Raw genomic sequence first — 21,177 nt, forward strand, 5'->3', positions numbered from 1 at the left:
TCACTAGGTAACTGCGTTACCCCCCCGTGTTTACTAGGTAACTGCGTTACCCCCCGTGGTCACTAGGTAACTGCGTTACCCCCCGTGGTCACTAGGTAACTGCGTAACCCCCCCGTGGTCACTCGGTAACTCCCCGTGGTCACTCGGTAACTCCCCGTGGTCACTAGGTAACTCCCCGTGGTCACTCGGTAACTCCCCGTGGTCACTAGGTAACTCCCCGTGGTCACTAGGTAACTCCCCGGGGTCACTAGGTAACTGCGTTACACACATTGTATTAGATGATCTGCTCTTATGTTGTGATGTATTTCAGGTAGATTACTGTGGTAAATCCATGATATTATGCACGTTTAGAGAAGTTGTTTTGGATTTAGACACGTTTTGCCCCGCTATTGTCGTGTACATTGAAGTCTGCCATCTAGTGGCATAAATATGAAGTTTGAATTGCTATTCGCTGTCTTTATATCTCTCTCCCATTTCCCCCCCACTCCCTCTCTCTCAGCAGTCAGTTGGAAGGGGACGTGAAAGAGGAGATCCTTCAGCCCCCAGAGCCACGCCCGGTTCCTCCCATCCTGACCCCATCTCCCCCCTCTGCCTTCCCCACCGTCACCAACGTACGTCAGGACAACGACCGCTACCACCCCAAGCCTGTCATCCACGTCCTGGCCTCTGCACAACAACAACAGCAGCCCCAGAAAGCCCAACAAGCCCCCGACCTGAAGGAGAACTATAACAAGACATCGTTGGACAGTGTCCCCTCAGGAGGCCCCCCTGCCCAGGCCCCCTCTCCCTCCTCCCCCTCCCCAGTGGACGGGGCAGTGCGTTTAGAGAGGAAGCTGAGTATTGAGATACAGAAGGTTCCGTTACAGGAGGGTCCTAAGAGCTTCGATGGTAACAGCAAGCTGCATAGATCCCTTGCCTTCAAGGCCCGCTCCAACACCTCCAGTTCCTCTCTTTCTGAGGACTCAGGGGCCGACGGGGGGCCCCCCAACATAACACACCAGGGCGCCTTTGGACCCCTCCCCTCCCGCCCCAACCACCTGCCCCTTAAGGGGGAGAAGGGGGGTCAGGCAGGCTGGATCAGCCCAGAGAAAGCCCCCACGCCTCCAGCCCTGGTGGCTGGGTCAGAGAGCCTCCCCATCTCCAATCTGTCCTCTTCCCAGCCCCTCTCCTCCACCTCCACCCCTGTCAGGACTGCTCTGAGCTTCACCAATCCTCTGCACTCAGACTTCCCTGATGTGAAGGGAGATGGAGGAGGGGAGTGTTCCAGACCTTCATGGTCCTCCAAGGCTACGGCCACGGTTACGGCGGCCCATGGAGAACACCCGCCCAGGAAGGTGTCGACCATGTCCATCGCCGAGCAACGGTCGCCGACGGAAACGGCATCAAGTACGTGGTTACGTTAGGGCTTTTACTACCTAACCTACTTCCCTAACTCTGTTGGGCTGTGGTACTACTGACCAAAACAGACTAGGGACCAGACACAGGGACAGAAGATGGGCTGGGAGTGAGGGTCAGAGCTGGGTTCAAACACCATTTGAAATCATTGCAAATACTTCATCTGTGCTTGACTGAGCTTGCCTGGGGGCAATGGATCAATTTACGTCTCCAGGAAGACTAAAGCAAACGCTGAAAGTATGTTAAAGATTTCAAATAGTATTTGAACCCAGGTGGTCTGGTTGGGGTCCTATTATAAGGGCTGACTAAGGGTCAGGGGTTGTTGTGGTCAGCTGTAGGGTGGAGTAGCAGCTGACAGGCAGATCTAGGGTCAGTTTGTGGAGAGCTGGAGACTACATCCGTGGCCAGAGGGCACTGGCAGGCCACACTGTAATGACAGGCTGTCGAAAGCTGTCTACACACACACACACACACACACACACAGAGACACACACACACACACACACACACACACACACACACACACACAGAGACAAGGTATGTAGACCACAGGTGAATATAAACACACAGCACTGTGAGGGACAATGGAGACTGACCAGTCTAACTGCCAGTTTCAGACCACTGACTTGCAATATACACTAATTATATACACACAGACTTGCTTATGGATGGCTTATGTGGAGAATTAACATTTTAATTATGTATAAAACAGATACTGTTTGTATACATTGAATATATTGTTATAAAATTTGTTAAACCATGGAACTAAAATGATCATGTCTTGTAACCCCCCCCCCCAAAAAGTGTCAATAAACTGAATTATTTCTGTATTTTTTCTTCCAACTCTGACCTGCTATAGTCACTCATTTTCTGAAGTACAGTAAATCGTAATCTGCTGTTTTACCATGGTAACCCAGTCCTAGTCCACTGTAGAATGAGGAGAAGACACACACACACACACACACACACACATAATGGTGTCTCACTGGAGGCTAATAAACGGACCACGGCACGATAGTGTCACACCACACTGTCTGTGTTATTAGATGGTGTCTAGTTCTGTATTTCAGCTGCTCTAGCAGGCCCTGGCTTAGGGTTTAGGCTGTAGACTCAAGGCTCACGTTGGAGTTACCATAGTATTCTGTGACAGTGAAGGAACAGAACAGGACAGTACAGGAGGCTGAGTGGGGCTATGTAAAGATGGTGGGGTTATGTCTATGGGTTGTGTGGGAGATGGGGCGGCCTGAGTGGGAGGAAGCAGCTTATGGTAAGTCTTAAGATGAGAGGGGTAATGGTAAGTCTAAGGTGGGGTTATGTTGATGGGTAATGTAAGACTTGTCAGACAGTCTGTTATTGGATGATTTGTTGACTATGTGAAATGTTCTGAAGGTGATATGAGTAAACATCTGATCATGTGTCTTCGGGCTCTGCTGTTCATGTCTCTGAGCTCATGGCATGTGGTGCTTTCTGACCATCCGTGCTTGGCGGGGGAGGTGTCTGCCTGCATGTCACCCCATTGGATGTGAGCCATTAGTGGTGCTCTGTGGGCCAAAGCATGGATTCATCTAACATCTGTCTGTGGTGCAGACAGGGCCCCCGGCTACCCCACGACTGAGCTGGTTTGCAATGTAGGTTATATCCCAAATGGCTCCCTATATAGTGCACTACCTTTGACAAAAGGGTGCCATTTGGGGGACAGACTGTAATGTACCAGGCTGTTCTGCTTTCCCCAAGCAGAGGTGTTGCTAGGCCTCAACAGGGTGTTTCAGACAGGAGAGGTGTTGCTAGGCCTCAACAGGGTGTTTCAGACAGGAGAGGTGTTGCTAGGCCTCAACAGGGTGTTTCAGACAGGAGAGGTGTTGCTAGGCCTCAACAGGGTGTTTCAGACAGGAGAGGTGTTGCTCGGCCTCAACAGGGTGTTTCAGACAAGAGAGGTGTTGCTCGGCCTCAACAGGGTGTTTCAGACAGGAGAGGTGTTGCTAGGCCTCAACAGGGTGTTTCAGACAGGAGAGGTGTTGCTAGGCCTCAACAGGGTGTTTCAGACAGGAGAGGTGTTGCTAGGCCTCAACAGGGTGTTTCAGACAGGAGAGGTGTTGCTAGGCCTCAACAGGGTGTTTCAGACAGGAGAGGTGTTGCTCGGCCTCAACAGGGTGTTTCAGACAGGAGAGGTGTTGCTCGGCCTCAACAGGGTGTTTCAGACAGGAGAGGTGTTGCTCGGCGTTTCAGACAGGAGAGGTGTTGCTCGGCGTTTCAGACAGGAGAGGTGTTGCTCGGCGTTTCAGACAGGAGAGGTGTTGCTCGGCCTCAACAGGGTGTTTCAGACAGGAGAGGTGTTGCTAGGCCTCAACAGGGTGTTTCAGACAGGAGAGATGTTGCTAGGCCTCAACAGGGTGTTTCAGACAGGAGAGGTGTTGCTAGGCCTCAACAGGGTGTTTCAGACAGGAGAGGTGTTGCTAGGCCTCAACAGGGTGTTTTCAGACAGGAGAGGAGACTAGACACAGTAGAATAGCCATTTGAGCGTCCGTGCATAATCGCAGACTTCTAGACAGGAAATAAAGTGGGCTATGGATGTACAAAAGGCTCTGCTAGCAGGCGAGTGGTGTGGATAACCTGAGCACAATGGACTACAGCTCAATAATGTGTTTTCACAATGAACAATGTCTCCTGGAACCTCTTGTTTCCCAACATGCCCTTGTCAGACAGAGTTGTTAGGCTGAGTGTGAGTGAGGAAGCAGACAGCGTCTGGGAGGATAGTTGATGTGGAAAGACTCCTCAGTAGAGATGGAAGGATGGAGATAGAGGTGAAGGGATGGAAGGGATGGAGCGGAGAGTGCTGTGAGCACTTGGATGAGCTGAGGCAGGCTGTGTGTGTGTGTGAGACCGAGAGCTGGCTAGTGGTCAAGCACCAGGAGATGTTTCAGTGGGTCCTGGAAAGGGGATCGGTGGGTGCCTGGATGGATTTGTGTGGGTGGGGGGGAACAGTGCATGTGTGCACGGGTGTAAAGCCTCCTATATTGCCACGCTATGCACAATGTCCTGACAATCACTTAACTGCCCAGAGATGGGATTTTGATCAAAAGCAGCTGATGGGAATCGAGCGATATCCTAATCATGATCTCAAAATCACCTGATCTCTGATTGTATGATCTCTTGGCTTGTGATGTAAACAGCTGTGATTTGATGGGAATGATTGAATGGTTTGGTGTTGATTTTGGCTCTGCTTGGCTTTGTGGCGTGTTGTCTTGGTGGTTATGGCTCTGAATCTGGGAGGATGTATTCTGAGCTTCTCTCTGGCTGCATCTGAAATGGTACCTTTGTCTTTACACTGCACTACTTCACCTAGTGCTCTGGCTAAAAGTAGTGCACTACTTCACCTAGAGCTCTGGCTAAAAGTGGTGCACTACTTCACCTAGAGCTCTGGCTAAAAGTGGTGCACTACTTCACCTAGTGCTCTGGCTAAAAGTAGTGCACTACTTCACCTAGTGCTCTGGCTAAAAGTGGTGCACTACTTCACCTAGTGCTCTGGCTAAAAGTAGTGCACTACTTCACCTAGTGCTCTGGCTAAAAGTAGTGCACTACTTCACCTAGAGCTCTGGCTAAAAGTAGTGCACTACTTCACCTAGAGCTCTGGCTAAAAGTGGTGCACTACTTCACCTAGTGCTCTGGCTAAAAGTGGTGCACTACTTCACCTAGTGCTCTGGCTAAAAGTAGTGCACTACTTCGCCTAGGGCTCTGGATAAAAGTAGTGCACTACTTCACCTAGTGCTCTGGCTAAAAGTAGTGCACTACTTCACCTAGGGCTTTAGCTAAAAGTAGTGCACTACTTCACCTAGGGCTTTAGCTAAAAGTAGTGCACTACTTCACCTGGGGCTTTAGCTAAAAGTAGTGCACTACTTCACCTAATGCTCTGGCTAAAAGTAGTGCACTACTTCGCCTAGTGCTCTGGCTAAAAGTGGTGCACTACTTCGCCTAGTGCTCTGGCTAAAAGTAGTGCACTACTTCACCTAGTGCTCTGGCTAAAAGTGGTGCACTACTTCACCTAGTGCTCTGGCTAAAAGTAGTGTACTACTTCACCTAGTGCTCTGGCTAAAAGTGGTGCACTACTTTGCCTAGTGCTCTGGCTAAAAGTAGTGCACTACTTCACCTAGTGCTCTGGCTAAAAGTGGTGCACTACTTCACCTAGTGCTCTGGCTAAAAGTGGTGCACTACTTCACCTAGTGCTCTGGCTAAAAGTAGTGCACTACTTCGCCTAGTGCTCTGGCTAAAAGTAGTGCACTACTTCACCTAGTGCTCTGGCTAAAAGTAGTGCACTACTTCGCCTAGTGCTCTGGCTAAAAGTAGTGCACTACTTCACCTAGTGCTCTGGCTAAAAGTAGTGTACTTAATCATCATTTCAGATGTACCTGTTTCTCGCTTGATTGTTGATTGGCCGTCGATTTGACCTTTGACCCCTGGTAGTAACCCCTGCTGTACTCTGACCTCTGACCCAGACAGTGACCAGAGTGAAGATTCCCCTCCCCCTCTACCTGAGAGAACCCCAGAGTCCTTCATTTTGGCCACAGGTGTGTTTTAACGGTCCGAGACGAGGGATCAACTTGATCTCCCAGTCTTGGTCTCATACATCAGGAATGGTGAGATGTAGTAAGATGACTGGCGTCATGAGACTACAGACGAGGGTCTGCAATTTCCAACATCCTGGAGAGCCACTGTGTTGCAGGCTTTTGTTCCAGCCCAACTGTAAGTTAACACATCTGATTTAAAATGATCAACTAATCATAGTCTCCTATTTAAATTGTGAAAAGGTGAATTGAGTGTTTTTGACCTGGGCTGGAACAAAAACCTGCACCTTCGGGAATTCTTCAGCCCTCCAGGACTGGCTCCACCCCTTGGTCTGCCTGCTGTCTTCTGCTGCAGTGTGGTGGCCTGACACAAGAGGGCGCCAGAAACAACTCTGCAGACCCTGAACATGGATGGGTTTGCCTTCTCAATCAGTCATCTCAGCTTCAGAACTCTTCCAGGTTACTGTTGATATGACTGTTGTTGAGAGAGCACGGAAATGAAATTACGGGCTTTTTAATGAAGTCATCTCGGATTCTCTGCAGTATATATCCAGTCTGTAGATGTAAGCCGGACACCACCATACAAAAGGGGGGGGGGGGGGCTCTCGAGTGGCTCAGCGGTCTAAGGCACTGCATCTCCGTGCTAGAGGCGTCACTACAGACCCTGGTTCGATTCCAGGCTGTATCACAACTGGCTGTGATTGGGAGTCCCATCGGGCGGCGCAGAATTGGCCAAGCGTCGTTAGGGTTTGGACGGGGTAGGCCGTCATTGTAAATAAGAATTTGTTGTTAACGGACTTGCCCAGTTAAATAAAAATAAAAAAGCCTTGAGGTTGCCCAAACATCTCCTTACTGTTCCAACACCACTCAACTTCTATTAGGGACGTACATAGGGCCAGGAGGTTTTCATCACCATGTGGCCAGACCAGGAAGTACTTCAGGCCCCAGGAAAGGTCTACAAATACAACTAGGGCCCTGAGTTTTTACAGATCAGCTCAGATCTCCCCAGCAGCAGTACCTGACTGACATTGATACTATGGTGATGTCATTAGGCCCAAGGGCAGAAGTTGCAGGACCGCCAGATAATTCATTCTAGAGATCATTATAAGCAGAGTCCAACTGGGTCCAGCTCTAAGGGTTAATGGTAATGGACGTTTCCCCAACTAGAACTTTTCATCATAGCCTCCAGAGAGCTGCGTTATTGTTACCACAGGCAGCAGGGCTACTGACTGGTTCTCAATGCAAGAATGTTTTTGTTTGTTTACACATATGATAATGCGGTGCCACAATTACCAAGGTGGCACAAATATTGCCACTTCCAAATTAGCTTCTGAGTTGGTTAAGGAACTTTTTGTACCAGCAGGGCTATGTCAAATAACCCTGGTCCGCTCAAACCTGAGTCCCACCCCCCACTGTCCTCTAATGGTTCCTCTCTGAATCCCCCTCATTCAACTGTTATGTACCCCTGTGCTGCTGTGAAGGGAGGGAGGTAGTGATGAATGGATGGAGCGAGACAGGGATGGAGGGAGGTAGTGATGAATGGATGGAGCGAGACAGGGATGGAGGGAGGTAGTGATGAATGGATGGAGCGAGACAGGGATGGAGGGAGGTAGTGATGAATGGATGGAGCGAGACAGGGATGGAGGGAGGTAGTGATGAATGGATGGAGCGAGCGAGCGAGACAGGGATGGAGGGGAGGTAGTGATGAATGGATGGATGGAGCGAGACAGGGATGGAGGGAGGTAGTGATGAATGGATGGAGCGAGACAGGGATGGAGGGAGGTAGTGATGAATGGATGGAGCGAGACAGGGATGGAGGGAGGTAGTGATGAATGAATGGAGCGAGCGAGACAGGGATGGAGGGAGGTAGTGATGAATGGATGGAGTGAGCGAGACAGGGATGGAGGGAGGTAGTGATGAATGGATGGAGCGAGACAGGGATGGAGGGAGGTAGTGATGAATGGATGGAGCGAGACAGGGATGGAGGGAGGTAGGGATGGAGGGAGGTAGTGATGAATGGATGGAGGGAGACAGGGATGGAGGGAGGTAGTGATGAATGGATGGAGGGAGACAGGGATGGAGGGAGGTAGGGATGGAGGGAGGTAGTGATGAATGGATGGAGGGAGACAGGGATGGAGGGAGGTAGGGATGAAGGGATGGAGGGAGGTAGGGATGGAGGGAGGTAGTGATGAATGGATGGAGGGAGACAGGGATGGAGGGCAGAGTTAGCATTCCCTGGAGTTAACATGCTCTCATTAGATTGTGTGTTCGTGACATTTATCAAATGACAGTTTTAGTAACGTGCACAGGGTACAGTGAAATTCTTCAGCTCCAAACTACAACATGCATGTCAAAGAAGTTTTAATAGAACAACTAATATTAATAATAATACTAAGTAAAATACTAGAATATAAAAAGATCACAAGACCGCATATATACGTTTCCCACTAGTGTTGCGTTTCCCAACTAGTGTTGCGTTTCCCAACTAGTGTTGCGTTTCCCAACTAGTGTTGCGTTTCCCACTAGTGTTGCGTTTCCCAACTAGTGTTGCGTTTCCCAACTAGTGTTGCGTTTCCCAACTAGTGTTGCGTTTCCCACTAGTGTTGCGTTTCCCAACTAGTGTTGCGTTTCCCAACTAGTGTTGCGTTTCCCACTAGTGTTGCGTTTCCCAACTAGTGTTGCGTTTCCCAACTAGTGTTGCGTTTCCCAACTAGTGTTGCGTTTCCCAACTAGTGTTGCGTTTCCCAACTAGTGTTGCGTTTCCCAACTAGTGTTGCGTTTCCCAACTAGTGTTGCGTTTCCCACTAGTGTTGCGTTTCCCAACTAGTGTTGCGTTTCCCAACTAGTGTTGCGTTTCCCACTGGTGTTGCGTTTCCCACTAGTGTTGCGTTTCCCAACTAGTGTTGCGTTTCCCACTAGTGTTGCGTTTCCCAACTAGTGTTGCGTTTCCCACTGGTGTTGCGTTTCCCAACTAGTGTTGCGTTTCCCAACTAGTGTTGCGTTTCCAACTAGTGTTGCGTTTCCCAACTAGTGTTGCGTTTCCCAACTAGTGTTGCGTTTCCAACTAGTGTTGCGTTTCCCAACTAGTGTTGCGTTTCCCACTAGTGTTGCGTTTCCCACTAGTGTTGCGTTTCCCACTGGTGTTGCATTTCCCACTGGTGTTGCGTTTCCCAACTAGTGTTGCGTTTCCCAACTAGTGTTGCGTTTCCCAACTAGTGTTGCGTTTCCCACTAGTGTTGCGTTTCCCACTAGTGTTGCGTTTCCCACTAGTGTTGCGTTTCCCACTGGTGTTGCGTTTCCCAACTAGTGTTGCGTTTCCCAACTAGTGTTGCGTTTCCCACTAGTGTTGCGTTTCCCACTAGTGTTGCGTTTCCCACTAGTGTTGCGTTTCCCAACTAGTGTTGCGTTTCCCACTAGTGTTGCGTTTCCAACTAGTGTTGCGTTTCCAACTAGTGTTGCGTTTCCCAACTAGTGTTGCGTTTCCCAACTAGTGTTGCGTTTCCCACTAGTGTTGCGTTTCCAACTAGTGTTGCGTTTCCCACTAGTGTTGCGTTTCCCACTGGTGTTGCGTTTCCAACTAGTGTTGCGTTTCCCAACTAGTGTTGCGTTTCCCACTAGTGTTGCGTTTCCCACTAGTGTTGCGTTTCCCAACTAGTGTTGCGTTTCCCACTGGTGTTGCGTTTCCCAACTAGTGTTGCGTTTCCCACTGGTGTTGCGTTTCCCAACTAGTGTTGCGTTTCCCACTAGTGTTGCGTTTCCCACTAGTGTTGCGTTTCCCAACTAGTGTTGCGTTTCCCACTGGTGTTGCGTTTCCCAACTAGTGTTGCGTTTCCCAACTAGTGTTGCGTTTCCCAACTAGTGTTGCGTTTCCCAACTAGTGTTGCGTTTCCCAACTAGTGTTGCGTTTCCAACTAGTGTTGCGTTTCCCAACTAGTGTTGCGTTTCCCAACTAGTGTTGCGTTTCCCAACTAGTGTTGCGTTTCCCACTGGTGTTGCGTTTCCCACTGGTGTTGCGTTTCCCAACTAGTGTTGCGTTTCCCACTAGTGTTGCGTTTCCCAACTAGTGTTGCGTTTCCCAACTAGTGTTGCGTTTCCCACTGGTGTTGCGTTTCCCAACTAGTGTTGCGTTTCCCACTAGTGTTGCGTTTCCCACTGGTGTTGCGTTTCCCAACTAGTGTTGCGTTTCCCACTAGTGTTGCGTTTCCCAACTAGTGTTGCGTTTCCCAACTAGTGTTGCGTTTCCCACTGGTGTTGCGTTTCCCAACTAGTGTTGCGTTTCCCAACTAGTGTTGCGTTTCCCAACTAGTGTTGCGTACTAGTGTTGCGTTTCCCAACTAGTGTTGCGTTTCCCACTAGTGTTGCGTTTCCCACTAGTGTTGCGTTTCCCACTGGTGTTGCGTTTCCCACTGGTGTTGCGTTTCCCAACTAGTGTTGCGTTTCCCAACTAGTGTTGCGTTTCCCAACTAGTGTTGCGTTTCCCACTAGTGTTGCGTTTCCCAACTAGTGTTGCGTTTCCCAACTAGTGTTGCGTTTCCCACTAGTGTTGCGTTTCCCACTAGTGTTGCGTTTCCCACTGGTGTTGCGTTTCCCAACTAGTGTTGCGTTTCCCAACTAGTGTTGCGTTTCCCACTAGTGTTGCGTTTCCCACTGGTGTTGCGTTTCCCAACTAGTGTTGCGTTTCCCAACTAGTGTTGCGTTTCCCAACTAGTGTTGCGTTTCCCACTGGTGTTGCGTTTCCCAACTAGTGTTGCGTTTCCCACTAGTGTTGCGTTTCCCACTAGTGTTGCGTTTCCCAACTAGTGTTGCGTTTCCCAACTAGTGTTGCGTTTCCCACTAGTGTTGCGTTTCCCACTGGTGTTGCGTTTCCCAACTAGTGTTGCGTTTCCCAACTAGTGTTGCGTTTCCCACTGGTGTTGCGTTTCCCAACTAGTGTTGCGTTTCCCAACTAGTGTTGCGTTTCCCAACTAGTGTTGCGTTTCCCACTAGTGTTGCGTTTCCCAACTAGTGTTGCGTTTCCCAACTAGTGTTGCGTTTCCCACTAGTGTTGCGTTTCCCACTAGTGTTGCGTTTCCCACTGGTGTTGCGTTTCCCAACTAGTGTTGCGTTTCCCAACTAGTGTTGCGTTTCCCAACTAGTGTTGCGTTTCCCACTGGTGTTGCGTTTCCCAACTAGTGTTGCGTTTCCCAACTAGTGTTGCGTTTCCCACTAGTGTTGCGTTTCCCACTAGTGTTGCGTTTCCCAACTAGTGTTGCGTTTCCCAACTAGTGTTGCGTTTCCCAACTAGTGTTGCGTTTCCCACTGGTGTTGCGTTTCCCACTGGTGTTGCGTTTCCCAACTAGTGTTGCGTTTCCCACTAGTGTTGCGTTTCCCACTAGTGTTGCGTTTCCCACTAGTGTTGCGTTTCCCACTGGTGTTGCGTTTCCCACTGGTGTTGCGTTTCCCAACTAGTGTTGCGTTTCCCACTAGTGTTGCGTTTCCCACTGGTGTTGCGTTTCCCAACTAGTGTTGCGTTTCCCAACTAGTGTTGCGTTTCCCACTGGTGTTGCGTTTCCCACTGGTGTTGCGTTTCCCACTAGTGTTGCGTTTCCCAACTAGTGTTGCGTTTCCCACTGGTGTTGCGTTTCCCACTAGTGTTGCGTTTCCCAACTAGTGTTGCGTTTCCCAACTAGTGTTGCGTTTCCCAACTAGTGTTGCGTTTCCCACTGGTGTTGCGTTTCCAACTAGTGTTGCGTTTCCCACTGGTGTTGCGTTTCCCAACTAGTGTTGCGTTTCCCAACTAGTGTTGCGTTTCCCACTGGTGTTGCGTTTCCAACTAGTGTTGCGTTTCCCACTAGTGTTGCGTTTCCCAACTAGTGTTGCGTTTCCCACTGGTGTTGCGTTTCCCAACTAGTGTTGCGTTTCCCACTGGTGTTGCGTTTCCCACTGGTGTTGCGTTTCCCAACTAGTGTTGCGTTTCCCACTAGTGTTGCGTTTCCCACTAGTGTTGCGTTTCCCACTGGTGTTGCGTTTCCCACTGGTGTTGCGTTTCCCAACTAGTGTTGCGTTTCCCAACTAGTGTTGCGTTTCCCAACTAGTGTTGCGTTTCCCACTAGTGTTGCGTTTCCCACTAGTGTTGCGTTTCCCAACTAGTGTTGCGTTTCCCACTAGTGTTGCGTTTCCCACTAGTGTTGCGTTTCCCAACTAGTGTTGCGTTTCCCACTAGTGTTGCGTTTCCCAACTAGTGTTGCGTTTCCCACTAGTGTTGCGTTTCCCAACTAGTGTTGCGTTTCCCAACTAGTGTTGCGTTTCCCACTGGTGTTGCGTTTCCCAACTAGTGTTGCGTTTCCCAACTAGTGTTGCGTTTCCCAACTAGTGTTGCGTTTCCCACTAGTGTTGCGTTTCCCAACTAGTGTTGCGTTTCCCAACTAGTGTTGCGTTTCCCAACTAGTGTTGCGTTTCCCACTGGTGTTGCGTTTCCCACTAGTGTTGCGTTTCCCACTGGTGTTGCGTTTCCCACTAGTGTTGCGTTTCCCAACTAGTGTTGCGTTTCCCACTGGTGTTGCGTTTCCCACTAGTGTTGCGTTTCCCACTGGTGTTGCGTTTCCCACTGGTGTTGCGTTTCCCAACTAGTGTTGCGTTTCCCAACTAGTGTTGCGTTTCCCACTGGTGTTGCGTTTCCCAACTAGTGTTGCGTTTCCCAACTAGTGTTGCGTTTCCCAACTAGTGTTGCGTTTCCCACTAGTGTTGCGTTTCCCACTAGTGTTGCGTTTCCCAACTAGTGTTGCGTTTCCCAACTAGTGTTGCGTTTCCCACTGGTGTTGCGTTTCCCACTAGTGTTGCGTTTCCCACTAGTGTTGCGTTTCCCACTAGTGTTGCGTTTCCCAACTAGTGTTGCGTTTCCCACTAGTGTTGCGTTTCCCAACTAGTGTTGCGTTTCCCAACTAGTGTTGCGTTTCCCAACTAGTGTTGCGTTTCCCACTGGTGTTGCGTTTCCCAACTAGTGTTGCGTTTCCCAACTAGTGTTGCGTTTCCAACTAGTGTTGCGTTTCCCACTGGTGTTGCGTTTCCCAACTAGTGTTGCGTTTCCCAACTAGTGTTGCGTTTCCCACTAGTGTTGCGTTTCCCAACTAGTGTTGCGTTTCCCAACTAGTGTTGCGTTTCCCAACTAGTGTTGCGTTTCCCAACTAGTGTTGCGTTTCCCAACTAGTGTTGCGTTTCCAACTAGTGTTGCGTTTCCCACTAGTGTTGCGTTTCCCAACTAGTGTTGCGTTTCCCACTAGTGTTGCGTTTCCCAACTAGTGTTGCGTTTCCCAACTAGTGTTGCGTTTCCAACTAGTGTTGCGTTTCCAACTAGTGTTGCGTTTCCCAACTAGTGTTGCGTTTCCAACTAGTGTTGCGTTTCCCAACTAGTGTTGCGTTTCCCAACTAGTGTTGCGTTTCCAACTAGTGTTGCGTTTCCCAACTAGTGTTGCGTTTCCCAACTAGTGTTGCGTTTCCCAACTAGTGTTGCGTTTCCCACTAGTGTTGCGTTTCCCAACTAGTGTTGCGTTTCCCAACTAGTGTTGCGTTTCCCAACTAGTGTTGCGTTTCCCAACTAGTGTTGCGTTTCCCAACTAGTGTTGCGTTTCCCACTAGTGTTGCGTTTCCCACTAGTGTTGCGTTTCCAACTAGTGTTGCGTTTCCCAACTAGTGTTGCGTTTCCCACTAGTGTTAAACACACAATGAAGACAGGAAGGGCAGGGTCAACATTAAGAGCTGAGGAGACAGAGGTTGATCAACGGAACAGTCGTAATTGGCGCTTAAATGACCTCCAGCATGTAAGAACAGTTACAGCTACAATGGAATGAATGAGGAGGTCAGTGGTACATAAAGACGGTTGAAAAGGGATGTGTCATGGCCAGACATGCTCTTGTGTCCGCAGCCTAGAAACCTGGCACCTAAGGCTACCAAATATATAGACTTATGGTGTCTCTCTATGGAAGTCTCTCTCTCTCGTCTTTTACTTTCTCCCTCTTTCTCTCTCTCTCTCTGTGCATCTCCAGACCCATCAGAGTTGAAGGCACCAGGATCATCAGACTGGACTATCTCAGAGGACCAGTCAGGAAAAGGTTTTCCTCAGGTAAACACCATTATCACCATCTTCATAGAAACAACCTCTAGACTTCTGTTCTCCAGTCCTGCTTCTGGGGACCCACGGGGTGTGCAGGGTTTTGTTCCAGCCCAGTACTAGCAGACCTGATTCAAGTCATTAAGGGCTTGATGATGTGTTGATTGAGTTGTGGTAGTACTAGGCAGGAACAACTGCTTTAGGCTACTTTATATGATCCGTTGAGATACGCCATCCGTCTCTCATCAACTCTTCTTCAGCCCTGTTATTAATCTGTGTCCTCTCTCTTTCCACAGGAGCAGAGGAGTACACAGGCACAGGTAGCAGAGAGAGGTAGGTGACTCATCACTTCAGTGTTTAGGCTAAATGATTGGCTGCCCATGCTGCCTCTGATGGCATGAGGGGGGGGGGGGGGAAATCTCATTGCCCAACATAAGCCCTAATATGCATCCCAAATGACACCCTATTCCCTATATAGTGCATGGGCCCTGGTCCAAAGTAGTGCACTATGAAGGGGATAGAGTGCAGTTTGGGCCTCACTATGAAGGGGATAGAGTGCGATTTGGGCCTCAGTCAGTCTCGGATGTGGTTTTGTCCCTCCCTCTCAGATGGGTGATTAGGAGAGAGCAGGGGTTTGGCTGTAAAACATCACTCTGTTCTGCTGTTTGATGTTCAGATGGGTGATTAGGAGAGAGCAGGGGTTTGGCTGTAAAACATCACTCTGTTCTGCTGTTTGATGTTCAGATGGGTGATTAGGAGAGAGCAGGGGTTTGGCTGTAAAACATCACTCTGTTCTGCTGTTTGATGTTCAGATGGGTGATTAGGAGAGAGCAGGGGTTTGGCTGTAAAACATCACTCTGTTCTGCACAGATCTCCATGGAAATGAATCATTGATGTCGTTAAATGATCTAAAAGGTCTGGTCTGGAGGTCTGTCTGGTCTGGAGGTCTGTCTGGTCTGGAGGTCTGTCTGGTCTGGAGGTCTGTCTATCTATCTCTCTCTCTGTCGGGTCTGGAGGTCTGTCTGGTCTGGAGGTCTGTCTATCTATCTCTCTCTCTGTCGGGTCTGGAGGTCTGTCTGGTCTGGAGGTCTGTCTGGTCTGGAGGTCTGTCTGGTCTGGAGGTCTGTCTGGTCTGGAGGTCTGTCTGGTCTGGAGGTCTGTCTCTCTGTCTGTCTATCTCTCTCTCTGTCTGGTCTGTCTCTCTGTCTGTCTATCTCTCTCTCTGTCTGGTCTGGAGGTCTGTCTATCTATCTCTCTCTCTGTCGGGTCTGGAGGTCTGTCTGTCGGGTCTGGAGGTCTGTCTGTCGGGTCTGGAGGTCTGTCTGTCGGTCGGGTCTGGAGGTCTGTCTGTCGGTCGGGTCTGGAGGTCTGTCTGTCGGTCGGGTCTGGAGGTCTGTCTGTCGGTTGAGTCTGGAGGTCTGTCTGTCGGTCGGGTCTGGAGGTCTGTCTGTCGGTCGGGTCTGGAGGTCGGGTCTGGAGGTCTGTCTGTCGGTCGGGTCTGGAGGTCTGTCTGTCGGTCTGTCTATCTATCTCTCTCTCTGTCTGGTCTGGAGGTCTGTCTGTCTGTCTGTCTGTCTGTCTGTCTGTCTATCTATCTCTCTCTCTGTCTGGTCTGGAGGTCTGTCTATCTATCTCACTCTCTGTCTGGTCTGGAGGTCTGTCTATCTATCTCTCTCTCTGTCTGGTCTGGAGGTCTGTCTGTCTGTCTGGTCTGGAGGTCTGTCTATCTATCTCTCTCTCTGTCGGGTCTGGAGGTCTGTCTGGTCTGGAGGTCTGTCTGGTCTGGAGGTCTGTCTGGTCTGGAGGTCTGTCTGGTCTGGAGGTCTGTCTCTCTGTCTGTCTATCTCTCTCTCTGTCTGGTCTGTCTCTCTGTCTGTCTATCTCTCTCTCTGTCTGGTCTGGAGGTCTGTCTATCTATCTCTCTCTCTGTCGGGTCTGGAGGTCTGTCTGTCGGGTCTGGAGGTCTGTCTGTCGGGTCTGGAGGTCTGTCTGTCGGGTCTGGAGGTCTGTCTGTCGGTCGGGTCTGGAGGTCTGTCTGTCGGTCGGGTCTGGAGGTCTGTCTGTCGGTCGGGTCTGGAGGTCTGTCTGTCGGTTGAGTCTGGAGGTCTGTCTGTCGGTCGGGTCTGGAGGTCTGTCTGTCGGTCGGGTCTGGAGGTCGGGTCTGGAGGTCTGTCTGTCGGTCGGGTCTGGAGGTCTGTCTGTCGGTCTGTCTATCTATCTCTCTCTCTGTCTGGTCTGGAGGTCTGTCTGTCTGTCTGTCTGTCTGTCTGTCTATCTATCTCTCTCTCTGTCTGGTCTGGAGGTCTGTCTATCTATCTCACTCTCTGTCTGGTCTGGAGGTCTGTCTGTCTGTCTATCTATCTCTCTCTCTGTCTGGTCTGGAGGTCTGTCTATCTATCTCTCTCTCTGTCTGGTCTGGAGGTCTGTCTGTCTGTCTGTCTATCTCTCTCTCTCTCTCTGTCTGGTCTGTCTGTCTGTCTATCTATCTCTCTCTCTGTCTGGTCTGGAGGTCTGTCTGTCTGTCTATCTATCTCTCTCTCTGTCTGGTCTGGAGGTCTGTCTGTCTGTCTGGTCTGTCTGTCTGTCTATCTATCTCTCTCTCTGTCTGGTCTGGAGGTCTGTCTATCTGTCTGGTCTGGAGGTCTGTCTATCTATCTCTCTCTCTGTCTGGTCTGGAGGTCTGTCTGTCTGTCTATCTATCTCTCTCTCTGTCTGGTCTGGAGGTCTGTCTGTCTGTCTGTCTATCTATCTCTCTCTGTCTGGTCTGTCTGTCTGTCTATCTATCTCTCTCTCTGTCTGGTCTGGAGGTCTGTCTGTCTGTCTATCTATCTCTCTGTCTGGTCTGGAGGTCTGTCTGGTCTGGAAGGAGTTCTGTCTGTCTGTCTGGTCTGGAGTCGGGAGCAGAGAGGCAGTCTGTCTGTGTAACCTAATTACCAATGTAGTATTTATCTGACACTTCTCCAAGCTTATCTTTTAACCTGCTTGGTTTTATTAGGTTTCCTAGTTAGTCTGCTGGAGGCATACACTGTTCCACAAATGACCCTGAAATGATAAGACTGTAGGCATTTATTAAAGGAACAGCTCTGTGTGTGCTACGGTGTGTTACTGCGTGACAGGGAAACCTGACACTGTGTCTGTTTGTCCTAGAACCGTCAGGAGAGAGGAGTAAGAAGATTTCAGATGCAGCAGGAGTAGAAACATCAGCTGCCAACACCACAGTAGCAGACAGCACAGCAGAGAGCAAGGCTTCCTCAGAGATGGGTGGGTGAGAGGAGGAGGAGGGAAAGTGATAGTAAATATGGTCATGTTGTGTCTATAGTTGTTTACTATAACTAGGGCCCTGAGTTGTTCCTGACCAGGAAAACTCTGCTTTCTAGTCATAACATATAACCACAACCAAGAACCAGAATTTTTCCTGTTCAGGTGACGTGGCCTGAAACTCCCAAACGCTTTAATCATATCACTGTTCTTCTCTTGTCTTCCAGGATACGGTAACCGCTGCACACAACCCAAAGGCCCCAGGGACCCCCCTACACAGTGGACATGATCATGGCTTCTACCTATAGCCAACGACCCCTTCACTGTCCTCCTCCACCCTCCAAATCCTCCTTGATCCTCACCTTGTCTCTTTCAAGTGCCACTGTGTTTGAAGTAGATGACTGGGTGCTGTCCCATCCTTGGACACTGCCATCTTTTCCTAACTAATAGGGCAGATGTGAAATGGCACCCTATTCCCTATATAGTGCACTGTATATTTGGCCAGAGTCTTGTACATATAGGTAACAGGGTGCCATTTGAGACAAAGCCTAAAACACAATCTGCAAAGCAATTTAGATAATCTACCCAGGATGCAACGGTACACCTTTCTGCTGTACTTGTGCCAGTTGCCAGGGGCTCTCTGTGTGCTGGTGCTATTATGTGTTTCCCAAATGGAACTCCATTCCATATATAGTGCACTACTTTTGACCAGGGACCATGGGCTCTGGTCAAAAGTAGTGCACTACTTAGGGAATAGTGTGTCATTTGGGATGTACAATTATCTTATCTCCTTCTCTGCTGGGACCATACAAACCTGCCTTATTCCCTTTGGGGGCAAATCCTAACTTCCACTTAAGTTGAATTTTCACTTAGTCATGAGGATGTGAATGGGAGAGAATTTGTCTTAAATGCAAGTTAGGATTTGACTCTTAGTCCGAAACAATCCGTCACATTGGATCCTGATTCATCTTTTTGTTTGGTTTTCTATTCCAGAAAAATACTTGACTTTCTTATCTTCTGTACTTTTAGACTTGTATTATGCCATGACAGAAGAAGACATGTATCACTAGGGACAGAGGACTACTGTTATATTATTTACTTTCATTTTCATTTCTTTGCTAACTTCTCGATAGCTATATATGCATTGTTTTATAAATGTACAGGGCAACTAGGTATATAATATTTAATGTGCTATCTCTAAATATTCTTATTAACAGAAGATGTAACAAATCTGTCCATGACACCCCTCCCTCTCCCCAATGTTCCTCCAACTGTAAATGATTTGTCCTCTTGTTCTAGCAAATAATGCAGGGTTTTGTTCTAATGATGTTTAACGGTTTTGGATCAGCTGGACCTGGCATAGCGCCGTCCTCTTGCTGAGATGGCAAACGGGCTCAAGATTGTGTGATGATAATGCTCTTTTTGTAAATTCTATTCTAGAGGATATTTTTGTATATGCCGTTTCTCCTCTCTTCAGTTTCTGCCCTACACCAGGGATAGTCCACTCCAGTCTGGGAGGACTTCAAGACTCCTGGATTTCTTTCTCTCTCGCTCCTTCTAATCAGACTAATTAATACCTGGTGATGACATCACCAGATGATTAGACTCTCTGGCCAATCAGAGACATGATTCAATCAATCAATTAACTAAACCAGGAGTACTTTGGTGTTCCAGGCCTGGAGTTGAATTCCCTTGGACCCTAACTGCTACCACTAGCATTTGTTTTGGAGCCCGCCTGTGCCTTTTGGAGAGTGCTGCCCCCCTTCTCCCATCATCAGCAGCTGCAGCACGTGTAGCGACGTGCTCAGCCGTGTTGGTTGGTCCACTCCTCTTGAAAACTGCTTGCATCCCAAATGGAACCCTATTCCTTATATAGTCCACTACTTTTGACCAGACCAGTCTCGAGTCAAAAGTAGTGCACTATGTAGGGAATAGGGCCCTATGGGGACTCTGGTCAAAAGTAGTGCACTATATAGGGAACATGGTACCATTTTGGGACACAGGCCTCTCTAAGAAACACCCCTCCTCCCACACAACACAGACCTGTTTGTATGTTGCAGAAATCAATGGACCCGTCAGTAAAGACTAAAGACATCAAGTAGAACATGCTTCCTTGTTTTCCTACACCGTGTTTTAAAGAGTCTCTAGAGGGGCTGGGGGAGTAGCGCTGGGGCTTCCTGTGTGTGTGTGTGGGGCTTCCTGTGTGTGTGTGTGGGTGGGTGGGGATTCTCTGTGTGTGTGTGTGTGTGTGTGTGTGTGTGTGTGTGTGAGATCATGCTGTAGGTGTTCAGAGGGATGAGTACATTGCACTGTCTTGGGACTTAGCAGGAAGTGAGCAAGGCGGGAGTTCTCATCAACCTGGGGTTTTCCACGCACACACACACACACACGGTTCCATATAAGGTCCACTTAGGCCTGGGGTTTATCCTTCATCTGTTCTAATGTGACACATTTTCTCACTGTAGGTTGGCACATATGATGCATGACACACACTTCAATTGGAAGGGTTTTAGTATGTGTTTGATGAAATGAGTTCCCACACACCTGGGGGTTTCCTCATGTGTTTGACACTCATTTCCTCCCTGTGACTGCAGGTGGGGGAGTTATTGATGAGGCATGTCACACTGACACCAACACACACTTCTATCGGGGGCAGATTTCTGGAATGTATTGGGCTCACATGTTCCAATAACATTACATTGTTTACACGTTTCAAATCCGAAGCTACTGGTCCCATTGAGGAAGCTCAGTTTAATGAATAAAGATCTACAACTGGAATGAATTGTGTACTGGCCAACACTCTTCTTCGCTTCATATCTGGCTCAGGTCCTGGACTAGTCTCTCAGATAATTATTGAGAAAGCGGAGCTGTGCAAACACCAATTTTAAAGGCATTGATTTATGAATAAGTGTGCCTAGCAGTAGTGGTGCATCCTTCAATGATCTGGAGAGAATAACGGGAGAGTACAGTTGGGAAGTGCTTTGTGGCTTAATGACACACACACACACACAGTATACATTACAGTATCTTTAGCTTGTTAGCTACCTAGCTAATCAAAATATCAGTTTGCATGTATTGATTAACCTCAGCTTGATACCATCATATAGCTAGCTATATGCAGTAGCCTAGGTTTGTTCCAATACACTTCTTATGACTGGCGGTGGTAACATGGTCCAAGCAGCTGTGTTGTATGTAGCCTATGTTCATGGTGTTGCTTGGGAAATGAAGATGGATTCATATTTAATGTCAGGGTAGTGTTTCTGTTTCCAAAGAAAAGACGGATGTTGCAGACGTGACTGGCCGTAACAGCATCCACTTCTGTCTACTTCAGTGCCTGGCTGCCACACAGCCTGTCTGCGCTGCTCCGCTTCAGTTTGAACTCTAGTTCTGGAACTCTTACGTCTTAAACAGAACATAAACCACACAGACATATTTCTCACTGACATACTGAACTCTAGGCCGCATATCTCTGTGATCAGTGTATCCTGTGTATATATACTGCAATGAACCGATGCAGCGATGTCTTGACTGCCACTGACTGCACTCACACATGATTTCAGAGAAGCTGACTGATGAGAAGTGATTCAGAACACGGTGGGCCGGTATTATCTCAGAGTATTCTATTAGTCTGTTTCAATGTTCTATGTTCTCTCGCTCTGTGGTTGAACTGGTGTTAGTGTCACCAGAAAAGGGGAATAATGCAATGGCATTTTTATTCAGCATCAGTGGCATAGCAGGTCTTGGTTTACCTTGAAGTAATTGCGAAGGGACTGAGATATTCTATTGTAGGCTGTTTTTAGATTGCTAAAGCACGCCACGGACAGACATAAAGCACAAAGGGGATTATATCATACTAATGCGTGGCTTGCTGTTCTGGAC

General features: G+C 48.8%; 1 protein-coding gene across 8 annotated transcripts in view; it reads left to right on the forward strand.

The window, feature by feature from the left end:
• The window catches only part of LOC106593735 (tyrosine-protein phosphatase non-receptor type 12), a 122,892-nt gene extending 102,816 nt beyond the window's left edge, over positions 1-20,076 (forward strand). For 2 of the 8 annotated variants that reach the window (XR_014392955.1, XR_014392958.1), the window contains 7 exons: positions 500-1,386; positions 5,886-5,957; positions 13,976-14,052; positions 14,337-14,373; positions 14,911-15,862; positions 17,188-17,301; positions 17,526-20,076. Coding sequence is in view for 4 of the 8 variants with exons in the window: in XM_082977903.1 (XP_082834029.1) it covers positions 500-1,386; positions 5,886-5,957; positions 13,976-14,052; positions 14,337-14,373; positions 17,188-17,301; positions 17,526-17,587 (1,249 nt within the window). In the remaining 4 variants the exon portion in view is untranslated. The remainder of the gene's footprint in view (positions 1-499; positions 1,387-5,885; positions 5,958-13,975; positions 14,053-14,336; positions 14,374-14,910; positions 15,863-17,187; positions 17,302-17,525) is intronic. The other 6 variants (XR_014392956.1, XR_014392957.1, XM_082977903.1 and 3 more) reach the window with 6 other exon arrangements.
• Positions 20,077-21,177: the final 1,101 nt, after the last annotated feature.

Source organism: Salmo salar, chromosome 07 (genome assembly GCF_965601325.2).
Source record: "Salmo salar chromosome 07, fSalSal1, whole genome shotgun sequence".
Lineage (NCBI taxonomy): Eukaryota > Metazoa > Chordata > Actinopteri > Salmoniformes > Salmonidae > Salmo > Salmo salar.